This window comes from Pseudorasbora parva, chromosome 18, assembly GCF_024679245.1.
Source record: "Pseudorasbora parva isolate DD20220531a chromosome 18, ASM2467924v1, whole genome shotgun sequence".
Lineage (NCBI taxonomy): Eukaryota > Metazoa > Chordata > Actinopteri > Cypriniformes > Gobionidae > Pseudorasbora > Pseudorasbora parva.
The window spans coordinates 30116256-30137736 of NC_090189.1; the positions used below are offsets into that span (position 1 = coordinate 30116256).

Consider the following 21481-nt stretch of genomic DNA (forward strand, 5'->3'; position numbering starts at 1 on the left):
GTTTTGAAGTCGTCATCTGATTGGCTGAATTCCACAGGATGTCCGCGAGACGTGTGTGTCGCGTTCTTTAACGGTCCGCCTGGAAACAAATGCCCTGACTCTAATCTCTCTTGTGGAAGAAGAGCGTTGTCATGACAATGTGCCAACAAACTTTTACCAGGATCAACTAAACGCTCGATTTTTTAAAAGTATGAGGAAATCGCCACTGCATTGTTGCAGTAAACTTGCATGTTTTTGAATTAATAATTCATTGATGCATGCCAGTCTGTTATTGGACCTAATGTGTAAACATTATGGGGAGCGCGCTAGCTAGACGGGATTTAGACCCGTCTTTGTCGGCTGTAGTCCCAAATTGGTTTGAAGACAAAAAACGTACTAAGCACAATGCTCTCTTGCCATCCCTGATTTTTAGCATATGCTCTTTTGGAATGGTCCTACGGCTATCAGAGCAGAAACGAAAGCTGCTGCTCGCCATGTTTTTCCGTCATCTCCTGTCGCGTTCATATGTCAATTGCACAAGCTTATTTTGTCCATTAGATCGAAAGATCTGAAAAGGCTATACATTTACCCGCCCATAGACACTCCACTCAAAGAAATCAGGACAGAAGTGGTTGAAAGTGGATAAAAGAGATGGATTAAAGCATCAGGTTTAAGCGGGACCTTATCTCCCTCGTCTACTTGTGATCTGATCAACAAAAAATGCATCTATATACCAGGTGTTTTTGTGGATTACTATTGAAATACCTGGTTATCGGCCATAAAAATGTGCAGTAAATGTGACTGCACCTTAGGCCGAATATCCCAGTCACTCAAAGGTTGGCAGTGTGAGAGATTATTTAAAAATTTACTGCAACGGCAGCAGTTCATTGGCTTAAACCTGAGCTGGAAAACATGATTCAGCTGCATGTTTGGTTGACTAGGTAGAGCACAAGCCGTATATACAGAGAGATAGTGATGAGGAGGGAAACAAGCAGTGAGAACAAGCAGCATTATAGTACAGTATAGCACCTGGTGATGTCAAAAGCCACAGAAAGCTTTGTACAAATTCACACAGTTTTTATGCTGTTATAAAAAAAGGGTAATAAAACACATTGTAAACAGTCTGAGAATGACGGGGAGAACAACAAAACATTTTAGGGCCTGGAATGTTGTACTGTATTATCCAATGATTGGGCCCCAAACACAGCTTTCTTTGTTCGAGTTTTTGTGCATTTGTGTCTTGGGAGAGGGCGATTGTGTGAGCACAGCGTTTGAGGTAAAATCTCTCAATAACCATAAAATCACAAGCAGCCGAACAGACGATTTGATTGACTATTCTTCTTGTTTCTAAGGCCTAGTTCCACACACATTCTATGTAGATTTCTGTGTATGTGTCTGTAAACAATCAAAGTGTGTGCATACGTGAGAGTGCATTTTCCACAAGACGGTGTATTCGGTACATATATATGATTTGGATGTTGTATTTTGCATTTGTTTTGTTCCCGTCAGTGTTACAAATTACACGTGAGAGTGTATTACTAATTCTGACGTCGGTATAGATCAGAGATACTGCTGGTATAAGATTTCACAGGGCTTAGTATACTTAGTAGTGTAAGGGAATTTATGAAATCACGACTCTATAAACACAAGAAGACGCACACTCTAAATATTCGGTGTCTGAACATTCCTACAATACACCCATTCCATTTGGCACATCATATTGTTTTGCTTCATGTACGGTCCTTCCGTTTCCTATCAGGCTCTCGTGAGGGATATATCTCTTCTTGTGAGAGTGTGAGAGGTTGAAGGAGATGCGTGAGAAGATTGTATGACTGTGAAGGCAGGACCCTTTGAGACTTGAAAAACAACCACGTTTACTAGTGCAGTCCACGAACCGATCAACAACACAAGGCGACCGTCAAATACATAGCCTGCACACTCTGTTCAGAGTGAGAGCCACATTAGGATAAGTGCTTGGGAACCAGTGTATCCCTAACGTTTGGTTACCGCTATATGTGTCCTTGTTTATAAAAGCTGTCACTTTTCTAGCACAATCTCCTCATATTTGGGTGGAGGATCGCTATAGGGGGCTGTCGTCTCATCGCTGCTGCTCTCTAAGTGGCCGGTAACTTCCTCGTAGGATGGCGGAGGGGTCGCACCGGACAGATGGGAAGCCACGGACAGGGATGAATCTTGTACGTACAGAGAGCGATTGTTCTGCGAATGGCTGGGGTGATGATGGGCGTCTTGGGTGGTGACTGAAACCCCGCCTCTCTCTGCGCCGCTGACCACCACGCTGGGCCTGTCATTGGCGTGAGAGTTCTCTGAATGTGAGGGAGGTTCGCGGTGCACCAGGATTCGCGGGAGGCTGCGAGCGTTCCGGTTGGCCAGATAACGGTTCTGGGTATAAGCTGGACGCCGACGCGTGGCCTTCTGCAGTTGACAGCGCCAGATGAGGAAGAGTGCGATGATGATGAGAAGGGCCATGCCCAGAAGGGGAACCACCATGTACACAGTGTCCGGGCGCTCCGAATCAGCATTGCTGTTCACTGTGTAGATGCTGCGGTTTTTCCAGAACTCCATCTATGAATGAAGGGATAGCCACTTTCACACATTGTTAAATTGCACTGGTCTTCTGTGTTTTATACATATATGGGGTTTTCGCACCGGGTACTTCTAGGAACTTAGTTCTAGGAACTAGCCACCAGTGTGGTTTACCGAGTTCGTAGAGTTAGTTTGTAGAGAGTTAATTTGTGGAGTAAATATATAGTCTATAATCTGTGTGTGAAGATGCTTTTTTAAAGGGTTACGTCACCAATTTTTCATATTAAACTATGTTATTCCCTTAACTAAGACAAGTTGACACATACCTCTCTCATCTCAGTGCATGCACTTAAGAAGCGACCAAACACCTCCACGTTTTTCCTATTTAAATACAGTTACACAAGTAGTTGAACCATCAAGTATGGTGACGTAAAATAAAATGTGGCGCTTTTCTAAGCGGATTAAAAAGGATAACTATAATGTATGGCGGAATAGCACTTCTGAGAGTACTTTGACTCGGCGCAGTAAAAAGTCCTGAAACATCCTCCCTCACATCTCTCCCTCCCCCCTAATGACAGAAATGAGAGAGGGAGGAGGAAATGTGAGGGAGGATTTTTCAGGCGTGATTATAGTTCTCATTTCTAATCTGCTTAGAAAAGTGCCACGTGTTATTTTGTGTCACCATACTTGATCGTTCAACTATTCGTGTAAAACGTGGAAATGTTTGGTCGCTTCTAACTTGATCTCTGTTTGGTACCATAGTGAAAGAACTGGGCTTAGTGGGCTTAGCTAAATGCTATCAGATCGTCACCGTGCATCAGATCGATTAAGCGCACGCACTGAGATGAGAGAGGTATGTGTCAACTAGTCTTAGTTAAGGGAATAACATAGTTTAATATGAAAAAAGCGGTTACGCATCCCTTTAAAACGGTGAGTACCAATGTTTTGCGTGCGTTCAGTTAATCAGTGTACACTTACATCACTGCTAATTCCTATTCTGCTGGGTTAGACACTACTCTGAAGTAGGAGCTAAATCAGTTCCCCCAAAAGGAGTTTCTAGACCTAAAATTGTTCCTAGCAGTGCAGTGCGAACATGTAAAAAAAGTGGCTACTTCCTCCATAGATCTAGGAAGTATGAAAGGGTTCCTCCGGTGCGAAAGCCCCTGTATAGCATTCACACACCGCCACCATGAGGCCATTAAAACTCAATCAGATGTCATTTGCTTTAAACAAATGTGCCCCTGAGAAGTTTGTCTTCTAAATCATCTTTAAGTTGATTTAAAATGCACTTTTATGGACTTCAAAACAGAAACAGCCATTCACTACTATTATAACGCTTGGAGGAGCCAGGCCATTTTTTTATATAACTTTGATTGTATTCGTCTGAAAGAAGAATGTCATACACACCTAGAATGACATCATGGGCTAATTTTCATTTATGGGTGAACTATCATATAAGTAAGTTTACTTTTAAAATGAAAATTCCACAGTGCCAAAAGTGCCAATAGTAATACCTAATAAAAACACCCACTTATAATAGATATGCATGCCATGTTGGCCTTAAGTAAACATAACTTTTCTCAATTTCTATGACAGCAGATTTCTTATGTAAAATCCTTTGCAAGTGCTTGTTCACACATAACCATAATACAACACTACATCCAGAAAGTATTCACAGCACTTCACTTCTTCCAAAAAAATGTATGTTACAGCCTTATTCCAAAATGGATTAAATTCATTATTATTTTCCTCAAATTCTACAAACAATACCCCAAAAGACAACGTGAAAGAAGTTTGTTTGAAATCTTTGTGAATGTATTATAAATAAAACTTATGTATTCACAGCCTTTGCTCAAATCTTTCTTGAAGCACCTTTGGCACCAATTACAGCCTCATGTCTTTTTGAGCAATGATGCTAAAGGCTTGGCACACCTATTTTTGGGCAGTTTCTGATTCTTCTTTGCAGGACCTCTCAAGCTCCATCAGGTTGGATGGGGAGCATCGGTGCACAGTTATTTTCAGATCTCTCTAGAGATGGTCAATCGGGCTCAAGTCTGGGCTCTGGCTGGGCCACTCAAGGACATTCACAGAGTTGTCCCGTTACCACTCCTTTGTTATCTTAGCTGTGTGCTTAGGTTCATTCTCCTGTTGGAAGATGAATGTTTGCCCCAGTCTGAGGTCCAGGTCCAGATGCTGCCACCACCATGCTTCACTGTAGGGATGATATTAGCCAGGTGATAAGCAGTGCCTATAGAAGTTCAGTCTTTGTTTCATCATACCAGAGTTGTTTTGTTTGTTTTGTTTTTAGGTGACAAACTCTAGATGGCCTGATTCGTTGAGTGCTGCAGAGATGGTTGTTCTTCTGGAAGGTTCTCCTCTCTCCACAGAGAAATGCTAGAGCTCTGTCAGAGTGACCATCAGGCTCTTGGTCACCTCCCTGACTAAAGCCCTTCTCCCCTGATTGCTCAGTTTTGCTGGGGAGCCAACTCTAGGAAGAATCTTGGTGGTTCCAAACTTCGTCTATTTATGGATGATGGAGGCCACTGTGCTCATTGGGAACTTCAATGGTGCAGTAATTGTTCTGTACCCTTCCCCAGACCTTTGTCTCAAAACAATCCTGTCTCAAAGGTCTACAGACAATTCCTTGGACTTCATTTGTGCTCTGTCATGCACTGTTAACTGCGGGACCTCATTGTGGCGAGCAGAGAGGCTGAGGGACGTGAGAGCGGGACAAGGCCGGTCTGTAATGATAATGAGTGACAGCTGCGCGCTCCACCTCGTGTCTCATGGAGGAGTGACGGGAGTATAAATGAGGAGGGAAGACGAGAGAGAGGACCAGGCATTCATTTTTAGTGATGTTTTGTTTACGTTTTGTTATGTGTGTGCGGCCAGTTGTTTGTGAGGGGCTGCCCGCTTTACTTTCAGTTTGTTTATTTATTTAGGATTAAAATCTTTTAAATGTTCGCCGCTTACCGCCTCCTTCCTTCCCATCAACAAAATACATTACACTCATATAGACAGGTGTGTGCCTTTCCTAATCATGTCCAATCAAATGAATTTACCACAGGTGGACTCAATCAAGTTGTAGAAACATCTCAAAGACCTGAGCTCAATTTTGACTGTCATGGCAAAGGCTGTGAATACTTATGTACATGTGTTTTTTTCCCTGTGTTTTATTTTTAATAAATTTGAAAGACTTCCATCAAACTTCTTTAATTTTTTTTATGAGAAGAGAAAAAAAGGAAAGAATTTAAAGGTGCCCTAGAATGAAAAATTGAATTAACCTTACCATAGTGAAATAATATGAGTTCAGTACATGGACATTAAATACTTTGAGTCTCAAACATTATTGCCTCCTCCTTCATATGTAAATCTTGTTTGTAAAAAACACCACGAAAAAAAAGTGCTTCTCCACATAAACCCAACCGTGACGCAAGCGTTGGGGATCATTTATATGTACGCCCCCAACATCTGCCTATGTCCAAACATGTTCATTGTCAGGCGGAACTGACGAGCCGAATCTACTGATGGTAAACAAGACACTCGAAGATAGCAAAAACGGCAGCTCTCATGACACACGTCATGTTCCAGGCTGTGCAGGGGACTGTTGTCATATGTCAACAGTCATGGTTGAGTTTTATTATAATTGGATACCACAACAAATCATTTGTTTGTTTGGCCAATTTCAAGCAAGCTTCGCTCAGCTTCTTAAACTGAAGAAAGGGGACACTGTATTCCTGCAAGCAGTAGGTACTGATTTATCCACTTATTGACTAGCTGTTTAAACAATTTCTGTTTAAATTGAAAGTTTCTTAGAGAGACAGCATTGTCTAGATGATGCAAGATGCTAGTACAGTAACAATAGGAAACTCCAAGTACCATACAAAACTAAATAGTGTGTCTAATGACAAAAGTTAATATTACTTTGTATTACAAAATACAACCGTAGATACGTTGCTTACAGATCGTTCACATGGCAAAAGTCACCTTTTCCACCATATAAGTTAAAACGACAGTCATTTGACAAGGCTATTCATTTTGTAAAAATATAAGTTATATATTTATATTTTTGAGAATTGAAGTAGGCCTATGATGTTTTTGCATGCTTGTTCAGAGTACATCACAGTTACTGTGTAACCTTAGCCTACATTGTGACTAACATTATATAAACATGCAATATCGTTGACGAAAAAAAGACTAAAGTCTAAAATGTAGACTGAATGACACTTCAAGCAGAACATCTCAAATGGAGATTGATGAAATGCAGCTTACTTGTTTATTGGTGTTTTCAGATCATCCGCGCGCAGAGAGAGAGCTCGCGTACATATGGTTGCCAGATTGGACATGTTTAGGGAAAATACCGGATGTGTTTATTTTCACAGAAAAAACTCTAAATGATTTAAATCTGGCAAACGCAAACTCTCTCGCATGCGTGGATGATCTGAAAACACCAAATAAACAAGTAGGCTGCATTTTATCAATGTCTATTTGAGATGTTTTTGCTTAAAGTGTCATTCAGTCGGTCTATGTTCTGTCAGGACGGTCAGGACTCACGAGCCACTTCGCTGAACAGCTGAACTGCTGTGAGCTGCTGAAATAAGCCAATCAGAGAAGAGCTCAACATTAATATTCATGACTCTTCCAAATATGGCAAAAACAGCATTACATCCTAGGAAAAATTTATAGGGTTGTAAATGGACCTGTAAAACTGTATCTGGACATTTTTTGCCCTTAAATAAGCCACATACCCTCTATGTATATATCAGAGAACAATTTAACATATTGTTTCAAATCATTGTAGGGCACCTTTAATCCATTTTGGAATAAGACTGTAACAAGGGATGTCACAAGTACCGGTACTTCGGTACAGACTCTGTACTAAAATTTTAACAATGTGACGATACCAGCATTTGTGTAGTAAATAAACATTTAAGCGACTGAACGCAGCTGCGGGTACCGGATATACACGGGAGTCAATACTACCAGTACCCACAGCTGCGTTCAGTCGCTTACATGTTTATCTAAGCGTAGGGCTCCAGACTGTAGCCGATTATATTTTAGTGTATGTGAATATTAAACTGCAAAATACTATTTTTAGTACTCCTGCATGTTCTGCTGTTTTATGTGAATGACGGGCGCTTCACTCACTCGCTGTCTTTGTAGTCTCTGCCAACTACCATGTGTCACTATATGAGGACACGAACGCATGAACCCTCACTTCATGAGAATTTACCATTTTATTGAGAAAACGGTCATATCGTGAACACAGACACTCAGAGGTCTTCACTGCAACCCGTCAAAATAAAAGTTTGGTGAAGAAATTGACAGATTATATTACGCTACTGTTGTACAGTAGATTTAGCTGTAATAATAATAATGCCTAGATGGTTGCTTATTTTTCACTTGATCTTTAAACAATATTTAATTTTAAACAACAGCCTTTAAATGTTTATGTATTATTTACTTATAATGATTATCATAAATAATGGTAAACTCATTTAATTGAATTGAATTATATTTTTGAAAAATAGTAAAAATAAAATTAAAATAAAAACATTTGCTGTGGTACCGAAATTGGTACCGTGTACCATCAAATTTTTATGGTATTTGTACCGACTACTAGAATTTTGGTACTGTGACTTCCCTAACTGTAACTTAACAAAATGTGAAAAAAGTAAAGCGCTGTGAATACTTTCTGGATGCACTGTATATCAGCCACCAATTTGGCAGAACTGAATGGCTGGCATTTCGACAACAGGCCTCTGAAAGGAACATTCTGTATATGTGAAAGCATTTATTATCAGAATAATAGTACAATAGACTTGCTTAACTTAACTTGCATGGCACGCTAAAAAACAACAACACAGGAAATAGAGTTGTTTACAGCTTTTGCTAATGAAGACAGGATTTACCGTTCGCTCCTTATTTTCGAACACTTCATTGGCCTCCTCAAAGCTGCAGCTCTCCTCGGCACACTCCCTCTCAATGTTGCCTGGCCGGAACTCCTCCAGGAAGCCATTATCCCGTGGAAAACGTTTGAGGAGAGAGTTTGCATCCTTGCCATCTAGAAACGCTGAGAGATAAAAAAAATATATCTGTATGTTTTACTGGGAGCAAATGTGTCTCTCTGTTTGTTCATATGTGTGTGTAGTTTAAGAGTAAGTTTTCAAGTTCAAGTCTTTATTGATGGATAAGGATTGTCAAATCGAAATGGTTTTATGCCATTCCCATAAAATGTGCAAAATTACAAAATTGCAAAAACATTTTTGACATTATTCTGAGAATCAATTTCCATGCAGAAATCATTCCATTTATTTTCCACCAATCATTAGTCCTATATACGTCACCAGAGAATTCTGGTGTTTTTACCAGTAGATTAAACATTATGAGGTCAAAATATATATACAAAAAATTTAATAATGAGGTCAAACAAGCAAATAAATTAATTAATACATAAAAAAAATTATATATAATATATTATATATAATATATATATATAAACCCGATTCCCAAAAAGTTGGGACACTGTACAAATTGTGAATAAAAAAGAATGCAATAATTTACAAATCGCATAAACTTATTTTTTATTTACAATATAATATAAAAAAAATGTCATGCCAACTATTGGCAACTTATTAGGTCAATCAGCAACATGATTGGGTATAAAAAGAGCCTCTCAGAGTGTCAGTGTCTCTCAGAAGTCAAAATGGACAGAGGATCACCAATTACCCAAATGCTGTGGCGAAAAATAGTGGTGCAATATCAGAAAGTAGTTTCTCAGAGAAAAATTGCAATAGTTTGAAGTTATCATCATCTACAGTGCATAATATCTAGGGTTGGGCATCGTTTTGATTTGAACGATTCTGATTCCGATTCCGATTCCTACTTTCAATACTCGATTCCGATTCTTTGAGGGGTGGAGTCAAAACGTCACATCGATATTCAATGCAATTTTAAACGCTGCATATACTGTCAATTAGATATTTTTTATATAAAAAATGTTTTTGTCCGTCATCAAAAATTTCTTCTGAAGAGATCACTTTATATGATAAAGCTTTTAAGCTTTTTCTCATATATAAACATTGATCAATTACTATTAAAATTCTCACACATTTTTGCTAACTCAATGTATTTTTTACAACGGAGTAATTGTGTTGCGCAATAGCTTACACACAGCACAAGTAAGCTTGATTTCTATTGGTAAATTGAATTTAAAAAGACGAATAAACAGTAATAAAATAAGAACAAATAAACATATTACAAACAACAGCACAAATAAATGCAATAGAATAAAAGATACAAATGAAATAGACTGCTTTATTTTTTCAGGTAGGTCTAACATTCAGGTAAGAAACTGAATAAAAAACGCAAAGTAGGCTAATTAAATTTAAAATAACATTGGATAATGTTTTTTGTAAAAAATTAAATAGCTTCATATGAAACCATTAAAGTTACACAAGTTGATCAGTCAAGAGCAGTGTGATCGTTTGTCTTTTTGTAGTTTGACTTTGAATAACTGCTGTCCCTTTAAGAACTGCCGCACTCATGGATCCTGAACACTGTTCCTGTTACTCATTCTTCATTTCTTCCTGAATTGTTTAAGACTGTGTTTACATTAATACTCTTCAAGATGGGCTCTGAGATATTTTTTTTTTGTATATTTGACCAATAATAAGCTGGAAAAAGAAGCTAATTAAGCTAATTTAAGAAGCTAATTAAAGCTAATAACAGATTCCAGATTTTTAAATATTTGCCAAATATTGTCCTAACCCAGGGATTCCCAAAGTGTGGTGCGTGCACCCCCAGGGGTACGCGAGCTGCCACCAGGGGGTGCGCGAGAGGAAAAATGTAATGGCGGTCTGTTTTTTTAATGAGAGATTCCATACAACAACAAAAAGACAAGATGATCGCGGAAGATTTTGTTTCAAAGTGAAATGTAAAAGTGCCTATTTAAGTGAGTTTGTCATTGTGTGATGTTGTGTTTTTCATTAAGAATAATAGGCTAATGAACCCACAGTTCAAGCAACCCGCCCCCGAATCGGCGCTAATTCAAAACTGAAACTAAAATCAGCTTGGCTGCACAGAGTGCGCACTTACTGACGAGCTGTCATTCACAGTGTGCGCGCACTGGCACGGTTTCAGTTCATGCATATGGAAGCTTAACTTTTCATAGGAATTCATTGAAAGTACCTACTCGCTTTGCTCCGCTCCGTTATTAATGCCGGAGCAGCTGTGTGCATATGTTCCTTTCGGTTAGATAGAATTAGTGATTTAAAAGCCCAGTCGGTGATACTGGTGTCACACGTTAATTAACCGGTGGGAATTTCCACACCGTCACATCTCTATGCGTGCCAACTCGTTTCATTCATTCCATATTATATATATTATAAATATGGCTTAAATCAGGGAAACAGTCAAGTGGGACGTCTCATGATAAAGTTAGTGATGAAGGAGGAGAGGGACCAAGAGAGAGTGAGGATTTGGAGACAAAAGAGACAGAGAGAATTGAGAAACATTTTATGTTTGATCTCTTTGTTAACTTGAAAAGTTTCAGATTGATCCTCGTTTTTGTTTATTTTATCTATCTCGGACCTTATTCTCTTTAATGTTGTGGATCGTTTGTAACTTCATTGCAATTTAATTAAACGTACTGTCGTTCTAATTTCCATAACCGTTGTGTTATGATGATGATTATGCTAGCGCCACATTCATTGAACAGGCCTAGTGGCCTATTGCTGCAATTCTTTTATGCGGCTGAAAATAACCGTGCTTTTTGTCACTGAGCCTGTGTCTGTCACATCCTCTTAAAAGTGGAAGCTTGTGTGTAGCTTTGTTGCATTATATTGAAACTTTTTTGATGTTGTTATTGTCATTCGTGTTCTGGTTATTTAATTGCGCATGATTGAGTCTTTATATGGCGATAAAACAAAGCTTTGTTGGTTTTTTGTTTTGGTTTTTTTGAAGTGGGTATTGGGGGTGCGCCAACCCGTTCGGGACATAGAAGGGGGTGCGCAGGTAAAAAAGTTTGGGAACTGCTGTCCTAACCTAACAAATCATAAATGATAAAACCCTTATTCCCTTACATAAAATGTACCCTTATGACCGGCACATATTTATGTAATGTGCAGTGGCTTTACTTTGTTTTAAAAAGTCTCGCCAAAATGCATATAAATAGTATACGAGCGTGCACGCTCATGGAATATACGTCAAAATGAACTTTGGCATGCATGATACGCACTTTATGGCGTATTATAAGGGGGTAGCATTGCTAATACGTTATATATAATAATGTTATATCAGATGTAAAATATGTACAATAACAAATTTCAGAAAAAATTGTATTAAGATGTCCAGAAATCAATTTAATCATTAATTTATTGATACAGATCTCGATTTATTATTGTATCTAAACACAATATAGCATTAGTGCCAAGATTTTTCAAGTGAATAAAGCCATAGATTTGCACACTTTGCTTTTAATCCCTTGTCTAGTCTGGTAAACTTGTCAAAAGTTCTCGTTTCTAATCTGCCTTTTTCTCATCAAAACCGAATATCATCAGTGGTTGTACATCAAGAGCCGGGACAGTTTTTGTGCATTTTGTTTCGTGATTTCACTGAAACAAATAGAAAGTCCCTGCAACGGCGTTAAGCGTTAGATTAAAGCGCTCGTCTGTGTGAAGACTGCATGTACGAGCCACAAGAGAAATCTGCACCACTGATAACAGCGGCAACGAGCGCCAGATCATCTCTTATCTAACAAACGAATGAAATGATGGTCTTCTAGTTAACCAGAGATGTTGTGTTTGTATTAGTTGGGTTCATCCGTGAAGCAAGATGTTTCAAAAAGTGGTGGGGACATGTCCCACCCCTCCCACCCGTCCCACCTGCAAATTATGCCTATGGTAATGTGGGTCATTTCCATGCTGAAATGGGTACAGCAGGGCTTCAGGAAAGCCTCGGGAACCCAACGAGCTTCGACACATCATTTTAAGGTTTTATGTCTTTTACCAAGGCGTGTCAAGAATTGCACTTCCTGATTTTACAGAGTTAGAAGTGTTCCTGGATCAGCATTTTCAGTTGATCCTGGAATGATAATCCAGCCAAAAATGTTTTGTCATAACCCTATCCCTATCCCTGCCCCTAAACCTAACCTTACACAAGCTATCCCTTAATCAGAGGGAAATAATAACACTGATGTAGAAGCAGCAAACCCTAATTGTAAGCCTAAACTTGGCATAAATTGTAAACTTGTATCTCAAAGCTGATTGGTGAATTAGAATGTTGTTCCAGGATCAAAGATGGTGATCCAGAAACATGTTGCACTTGGTGAAATCGGGTTCTGCTTAATGGCTACTGGGCTATTTTTAGATCAGACTAATCTGAATGGACCATATCAGTAATTTAAAATGAAATTGTTGAAATCTGGTCCTTACCTGCTGCCATACTACCACAAGAGAACTCAATCTGAAGTATTTCGACCTGGGCAGAAGAAAAGAAAGCGTTGAAAAAAGTTAACTCGTGTGCATACCTGTTGTTATTCGTCATAAATAATGACTTTGCTCACAATATTCTTAAATATCAGATTCAAGCTTATTTTACTGATATCTTAATATATAAATCTATATTGCACGTCTTACTGATGGGGGAGGGAGAAGGGGCGGGGGAGGAGGTTCCCATAGTAACGGAGCGGGTAGATAGAGCGATGCGCGAGCTAAATTTATATCACTCGTGCTCGAGCTCACTCCTTAACGAATTGATTTCATTCGCAAGTTACTATCGCTTTGAAAAATATCAGCCCAACGTAATTTCACCTTTTTCAATATCTTGAAACCATGTCAAATAAAAACATAACACGAGTACGAAAAAAATAAGACATGAAAAAGCATAGCCTACTTAAAATGCTAGATGCAAAATAGATTTTCTTTTTATAACTGCAAAGGTTTTTTTGTTTGTTTTTTTTAGAAAATATTGACAAAACAATCCACTGAAATTACATTTCCTAATACCATCCCTAAAAGCAAATAGCTTTCTTAAAAGCAAATAAAATATTAATAAGAGACATTGACAGGAGCTGACTAGTCCTTAGAGGGCTCTCTGTGTGTATAAAGAGATATATTTATAAACGCAGCGATATTTTTAGTTGCCATTGTAACAAAAGAAAATAACGTGTACATTTGTAACTTATGGGGAGAAGCAAAAGAATATAAAGCATACCTTCCAGGCTGTAGCAATTGCTAGTCCATTCCATCCCTGCTTCCAACGAGGGAGCACACACATGAGTCATGGATGCCTTTTGATTGACATACAGATGGGCCAATAGGAGTCACGGATCCCCCCTGATTGTCCAATGAAATTTTACTGTTGATTTTGTACACGCAAAGTCATACTTCTTGGGGAATGGGGAAAATAAACTGGGTAGTGTAGTCTGTGCACACGTATAACAGTTATCTGAAAGAGTTTCTAGAAACCGTTGCATATTTTGGCCCAGACATTAATGTTTTATTCTCGTCGTCATCGACGCGAAGTGCAAACAAGCGATATTTTAATTAGAGAAAGCATAATATCGGGATAAAGTCAGGGGTCTCGTTCGATGCCACGCCTTGTATTAAAAGACAGCATTACCCATAAGCCCGACCCGTTAACTCTATTTTAGCCGTTTGTGTTGGAGCCATATATGGTAGGCTGAATTGGCATGTAAAATATTGTTTGACTATATATTTCACATAGAACTACATCAAATACCTTCTATAGAATTGTATTTCGACGAGTCATAATTTATAATTTGACTAGTCAGATAGATAATTATAAATATTCTGGATTTATAACTGGGCTAGGAAGAAATCTGATTCACAGGCCTATCTTTAAATATGTTTTGACCATAGTCTACAGATATCTTAAATAGTATTTAGACTGTAAATGATATTAAAGATATCTGTAATGACAGATTTTTATTTATTTATCTGCCTATAAAATATATCGATATCAGTTTACACTACAATGATAAATATTAGAATGTTTAGCAGGGTTTACTGTGAAAATGGTGCTCATTAATATCTGCTCAAATATAGATGTTTATAATGTGCTAAACCATACTATTTTTAATAGGTTATGAGGAGTGGTAGTGAGATCAGAGTATGCTTTTGTTGTCACGGAGAGAAAAGCTGGATAAATTACTTCAGGGGTTATTAAATAATACCTGGATGCATTTATATAAGGTCTCCAGAAAGCATGTAGACTTATAGCATGCTGTGATTTTTCATTGAGTCATGAAACGGATCAACTGGAGTGAAATGTTCAACATAGATAGAGAAACGCGATCTGCTCGCCTGGTTTTATTTATTGTTATTATACATCTTGAAAAGACAAAAAATGAATATTAATGGCATCATACATAAACCAAAAACATGAAATTACACAAACATACGCAAGACTGACGAGTATATTTGCTTCAGAATCAAGGCAGACCCTGTCAAAAAAGGTTAATAAAGATTAAAAGGTTAAAGGTTAAAAAAAAGATTAATACAAGTTAAAAAAGAGTTTAACTGATATTAAAATGTAACAATGACATTGATTAGTACAGATACATGTGGATTGTGCTTACAGTGTCAATGCAGGTTTACTTGTGTCATTTAAGGTAATGGCCCACAAGGTGGGAGTGTTGTATTATAGCAAGAAATCAGTCATGGTGATGCTGTTTTTAGTGATGAGCGCCAGGCCATTATTATTATTTTTATTTATGGCAAAATTCACAAGACATGAGATGGGTACAAATCACTTAGCAAAAGTGCATGCACACTGTAGATAAAGTAATTTTGACCAGTAAGAATGTTAATTCCAGTCCCATATTCCTTGTCAAAAATCAGATATCTATCATCAAATTTAAATGAGATTTCTGTAAATGAGATTTGAGTAGTAATAATTCCACTTTGCAGTATTTATTAAGTTTTACCAAAAATACAATTCAAGGTATCTACAATTGTAATTAGACTAGTAATATATTATTTTCAGATATCTAAAAATGTATTATGATAACTTTAACAATAATGAATTAAAGATATCTTATCTTATGACTAGTCAAGTTAGATATATCTCAAATTAAATTTTTTAATAGTGGCAATTCAATTAGAGATCTCTAATTGAATTAGTAAAATTGTAATTTGAGATATCTCTAATTAGAATTATATCTAGAACAAAATCAATTAACATATTTGTAAATCACAAACAAAATGTCTAATGGAAGTCAATGGAAGAATATGACTAGTCAAAGTAGCATTGTAGATATCTTCAATGCATGATATCTTAATTCCAGTGACGACAAGTCAAAATTGAAGAATAAACACATGCATTGTAAATAACACTGGGATAAAAACAACCCAATTTTGGTTGTTTTCAACCCAAGGGCTGACAGAACACATGTTGGGTTAATTGGATTGTTTATTTAACCCAGCATATTTGATTAATTTTTATTTTTTACTTCATACATGAATTAATGTCTACGCTGATTAACTTAAATCTACACTGTGAGATATTTCCCCCATATAGCGGTGAAAAGGTATATGACCATCCAGTGAATAATAGTTTCTGTTCCTCAATTCTGATTTCGTTTGAACTCCTACGGTGGCCGATTTAGTCAAAGATTAACATGGCAATCCCCCTCTTCATTTTAGACACGGTGCCATCGAGTGTTTAAACGTGAAAGGCGAAGCTTGAATTTATGGGTATGTCCCTCTTTGGCTAATGTACTTTCAAGATAGATGGGCAACATGGCGACCAGCATTCGAACCCTCACCCGTATGTATTTTCAATGGCATTATAAACTTACGAGAATACTTTATTAAAGAAGTAAATATACATTAATGAGCACATATATTTTTGAAAGAACTAAGTGTTTTTAGCTAAGAATAAACTAAAAAAGTTACACAGTGTAGCTTTAAATCTTCTTAACTTTTTTTAAAAATACTCAATATAAACACTGCTTGCATGATCATTCCTTTATTTTCGATCATATTTTTCATTATAGCATATTTTATATTGTTTTAATACATATTGTCAACATTTAAGGTCGTTTAACAAATGTTAGGAAGTAAAAATGTAACATTTAGAAGTAATTAAAGTGTAATCGACTAGTCTCTGTTGTCCCTCTCCACTGTAACGGAGCTGGATCTCGTGCCAGAGAATGCTCAGCAGAGTAACTTCTTACTTTTGACCGCAACCCTGTTTCTCTCGTAGCCGAAATATGCATTGACTGGATCCATAACCTGTCTATAATCTATCAGTTTGTAGTTCTGAGAACACATTTCAATATTATAAGTACTGTATTTGTATCTTTTTGAATAAAATCATATCATTTTATCCAAGGCATCAGGCGTTTTCATCATGCGAAAAAAATTATGCTATTGTTTAGGTGACTCACATCGCTCTCCTATGTTGCTTTGCATAAAATTAAACAATATACAGATCAATAATGATCAAATAAAATTTATACGAACCTGGATTTTACTGAAATCTTTTGACAGAACTGCACTGCTCTCTCCTGAAGAGGTGGCAAAAAGCCTGTGATAAATAACCCAAACACTGGGTTGTTATGTCTGACCCAGAAGATGGGTAACACAAAAACTCTCCAAACACTGGGTTGTTCTGACCCAGAGCATGGGTAACACAAAAACTACCTAAATACTGGAAAAATAACCACCAAAAATTACCCCCAAAAAACTCAACAAATGATTTGGGTAGAAGAAAATACAACCAAATTGGGTTGACCATCCTAAATGTCCACCAACCTTCTGAAGTTTTCAGTAACTAAATTATGCATATTAATTATCTTAGACTGCTTTCCTTATAGTGAAGATGGGGGAACCCATGCTACATATTTTACAAATTAAGCATTGCATTTTAACCTTGGCCAATAATAACTTATGGTATATAGTATCATGGTGATGTGTTTTGTAATGATGCTTCACAGCCATTAAAATAACCATTAATAATAGAGCCATATGGGATTTAATACATTTAGCTGAACTTTATTTTTTGTATTTTTGTAACTTGCAGACATGTACCACCTTGTAACCTCTGATGAAACAGTTATGTGCTTCTCAGTTGTCAATCATTCCATTTTAATGTCACTCTTCCCTTGTGAAAAAGAAGTGCACTTGATTGTATTGAATTTGCACTTGTAGTGTACAGTACTACAAATCTTAAAATAATAATGTCAGTGAAGGTTTTACTTTAAAGTACATTTTAAATCATTATGTTTTAATAAACTTTTGTGATGCTTTAAAATACTTATTTTAATGTGTTGGCTAACATAATAAAGCACTTGATTATAATCAAGACTGTCTTTTATTTGAAATATAATTTAAATGTAGTAAATTGCAACTTCATCATTACAAATGTGTAATTACAAATATATTTTAATACTAGTTGAAAACGTACATTCAAATATGTTTAGTTTACCATAAATGCTTGTCAGTTTAGAAGTACAATTTAGCCATTTCAAAGACAATAAAATAATAAAAGACGTACTCAAGTCTTAAGGGTCAAAGCTCTCTTAAGTTCAATAAATTGCATTTAATATACATTTTAATTATAATACATATTCATTTAATTGTACATAACATAAGTGTTTCTTTAAAGCATATTATTTTTGTAATTAATACTCATTTCTTTTTACAAGGGTTTGCATACTTTTACAATGCCGTTCTATATATAACAGGTTTTATGGAATTTGTATTATTATTCAAAAGGCACTTTTTGGTACGTTTTACACATTTTATCTGTTCATGTTGTTCATCTGCTCTATATCTGGGTTGTTATGTCTGATCTAGGAGCTGGGTAACACAACAACGACCCAAATACTGGAAAAATAACCCAAAAAAATGACCCTAAAAACTCTAGATTTAGGTTTATAAAAAATATCGCTAGATTTTTTAGAGTATGGAATTGGAATTGTGACTAGTCAAAACTAAATTATGACTTGTAGAGACGGGTTATTAAATGCTAAAACGGCTTGCCATATTACTGTGAATTTTGTAATATCAGTATGTCACAAGGTTGCAAAATGCAAACCTTTAAACTCTTTTTTAAATGTAACATCCAAATTGGATTGACCATCCTAAATGTCCAACCTTCTGAAGTTTTCACTAACTAAATGATGTATATTAAACCCAGCATCATTTGTACTGAATATTAATAGACACTGTAGAAAGAAACTGTTTTTCTCCTACATCTGTTCCCAGATAAAGCAAAGCCTTCAAGTCAGGCCTCTGCTGACTTTCCAGGAAGAGCCCAATCTTGAACATCAGACATTCTTAAGAGGACATTGTCATTGCGGACAGTGCCCTTTATCAAACCTCCTTTGTTTGAAACATGGACAAACAGCAGAGCCACATCTAGTCAGCAGATAGTGTCAGAGAACATCAAAGGACGCGAGTCAGAAAAGAAAAAAAAAGACCCATCTGAAGCACAGATCCCAAACAGACAAGGCTTGCACTCATTTAAATAGATTTTATTTTAAATCAAAAGTACAAAAGTAGAAAAATATGCCATAAATACATATATACATACAATGTACATAAATCATAAGTTAGGGAAGGGTAATAGATACAAATAGAATTTTATATACAAAAGAAGGTAAGAATCCTGAGATCGCTCTGAAACAACAATTCCCAATGTGGGAATGCATTTTCGCTATTCCCAACAGGAAATACATTTATGCAAGCCTCTGCATTCGTGTAACTAGTGTTTCCTGCATAAAACAATCAGTAAAATCATTCTGGTTGTGCTTTAGATGCTCATAAGACAGACCATGTCCATGCACTGAATTATTGATGGCACGACTTCTCTAATAGAGCGCGATGTGGCATTATCCAGTGTCTATGTTAAATTTATGAACTTTTCCTCAGAGTAGTCACATTCGCAGAGACGGCGGGCGAGGCTGAACGCTCAGTTGTAACTGGTGAAGTGACTGTTAAGTTTAAGACACTCCTCGTCGTCGCTGTCGTCATCTTCATCGCAGCTGTCCTCCTCCTCCTCGCTGTCTGACTCATCGTAGAAGTTAATGGTGGCCTGCACTGGGAAATTTCTGAGCAGGGCCTCGCCGTCACTGAAGAGGTAGTCGTAGGATTTCGATCTGGGCCAGTACAGCCTAAAGTGTGAAGAAACAAATGGGTAAATACACTGGTGTAGAAGCACTTTTACATTTAATTACAAAGCTGTTTTATTATAACTTGGCAAAATAAGCCACAGATTAGGGGTTTAGTGCTAGGAGAAAATCACGTTGCAAAACAAAACCATTGCTCAGCCAAAAACGAAAATGTGCACTGACCTGACAGGGTGCTGGAAAGATTGCATCTTGCCATCTGTTGTAGTGTTACTGGGCACTTCTGGCCTGGAGTAAGGCTGGAAAGAGTGAGAAAAGACGTGTAAGACCACATGCACAAAACACAATTCAAACAATGCTTCCTGTCCAGTGTTTATGAGGTGCCAGCTTCGTGGGTGTATAACACCCTGGGCAGGATGCAAAAGCTGTGACATGGAGGGTGTCAGGCTAAAGTGTTTGTGGGAAACTGCCTCCAACTCCCTTTCCCAAACCTAGAGGTGTCTGCTTAAATCTTGGCAAGCGAGCTAGCTGTTTTCCCCTACACCTCGTCTCTGGGCACAGACTCAGTGTTCACACTCAGACAGTGGTGCCATATGGCTGAGTCTCAGTGCTAGAACCGCTCTCAGTTTGCCTTCGCAATGGCTTGGTGTCAATGAAACAGCTCAACAGTCGCACCTTCTGCTGCCTAATGCTCGCCACATGCCTGTCTGTCACCTTAAAACTACCTGCTGCTGCTGCTTAAAAAAATTGGTGGAATTATGCATAGCCTAATAAATAGCACTGTGGTGCCACTGGTAGAGGTGCAGAAGTTCATTACGGCATGTGTTTTCTGAGCTTAATGACATTCCTAAACAGATGGAAATTCCTTTGAAATATTATGATTGCAGTGGTGGAAAAACTTACACAAGCCAGCTTGGTTTTCCGGTATTCAGTTTGTGCATCTTTTCTGGTCGCGAGCCACGGTCTCCACAGGGAAGCTGGGCTGTGGATCGAATGGTAGTGGTATTTTAGCTGTGCATTTAACAGTCAACATTACAATAAAGAATAGAATAGAATAGAATAGAATAGAATAGAATAGAATAGAATAGAATAGAATAGAATAGAATAGAATAGAATAGAATAGAATGCTCACCTGGACTGCTGGATCTTAGTGTTCATGGTATTGGAAATAGGAGCGGCAAAGCACACCGAATTCATCTTTCTCTCCCTTTTTCTTTCTTGGTGATAGTCCCAAATAGTCCTGTTTTGGAAGATCTCCGAGCGGTGAACGCTGTGGATGAGTCGGGAAGTGAATGAATGAAGGAGCTTCGCTCTCGGGGTTTATATGGAGCTGGTGCTGCAGGGGCGGGGCTGGGCTGGGCGAGGGTGCCGATGCCGATGCCAAATGATCCGATGTTGTTTTGAAAGGGGGTTTACCGCTGTTTGCCAAATGATTGGGATAGAGACTGCTATGGACATTTTGGTGTGAAGACTTGTCCAGTTGTATAAACAGTGCGCCCCAGCGTGAGGGTGAGAAATCTGGTACCGTGAGGTTATTGCAACAACACCGAGGGGCAAACTTACACACCATCTGCGAGAAAGACGACGGGGGGCGACACAGGAGGAGTGGGACCATATATAATAGTTAGTTAGGTTTCGAGGCGACATTAAACGCAGTTGTGACAAACGATTTTTTAAAAAGTGTCTAACATCTTCTTGCTGTTCCATATTATAACCGTATGGAAATAGGCCAAAACATATTTTCTATACATTTCCCATATATGGCTAGGCATAGCCTATGCATATTTTTAAAAATCGTATATTAGGCTACATATATATTTGTATGCATATTTTTTTGTTTGTTTTTTGTTTTTGACATGA

At 37.6% G+C, this 21481-nt stretch overlaps 2 protein-coding genes across 2 annotated transcripts; both read right to left on the minus strand.

The window, feature by feature from the left end:
- Positions 1-280: 280 nt before the first annotated feature.
- LOC137046685 (transmembrane gamma-carboxyglutamic acid protein 3) lies at positions 281-13803 on the minus strand. Its single transcript, XM_067424018.1, has 4 exons — positions 13738-13803; positions 12957-13002; positions 8436-8596; positions 281-2562 (listed from the first exon to the last, which is right to left on the minus strand). Exons 1-4 carry the CDS (start codon positions 13798-13800, stop codon positions 2017-2019), a joined length of 816 nt encoding a protein of 271 aa, XP_067280119.1. The 5' UTR covers positions 13801-13803; the 3' UTR covers positions 281-2016.
- A 5208-nt stretch (positions 13804-19011) lies between these two features.
- Positions 19012-20898, minus strand: ripply1 (ripply transcriptional repressor 1). Its single transcript, XM_067423917.1, has 4 exons — positions 20754-20898; positions 20525-20603; positions 19847-19920; positions 19012-19666 (listed from the first exon to the last, which is right to left on the minus strand). The coding sequence occupies exons 1-4, from the start codon at positions 20816-20818 to the stop codon at positions 19465-19467; spliced, it is 420 nt and encodes a 139-aa protein (XP_067280018.1). The 5' UTR covers positions 20819-20898; the 3' UTR covers positions 19012-19464.
- Positions 20899-21481: the final 583 nt, after the last annotated feature.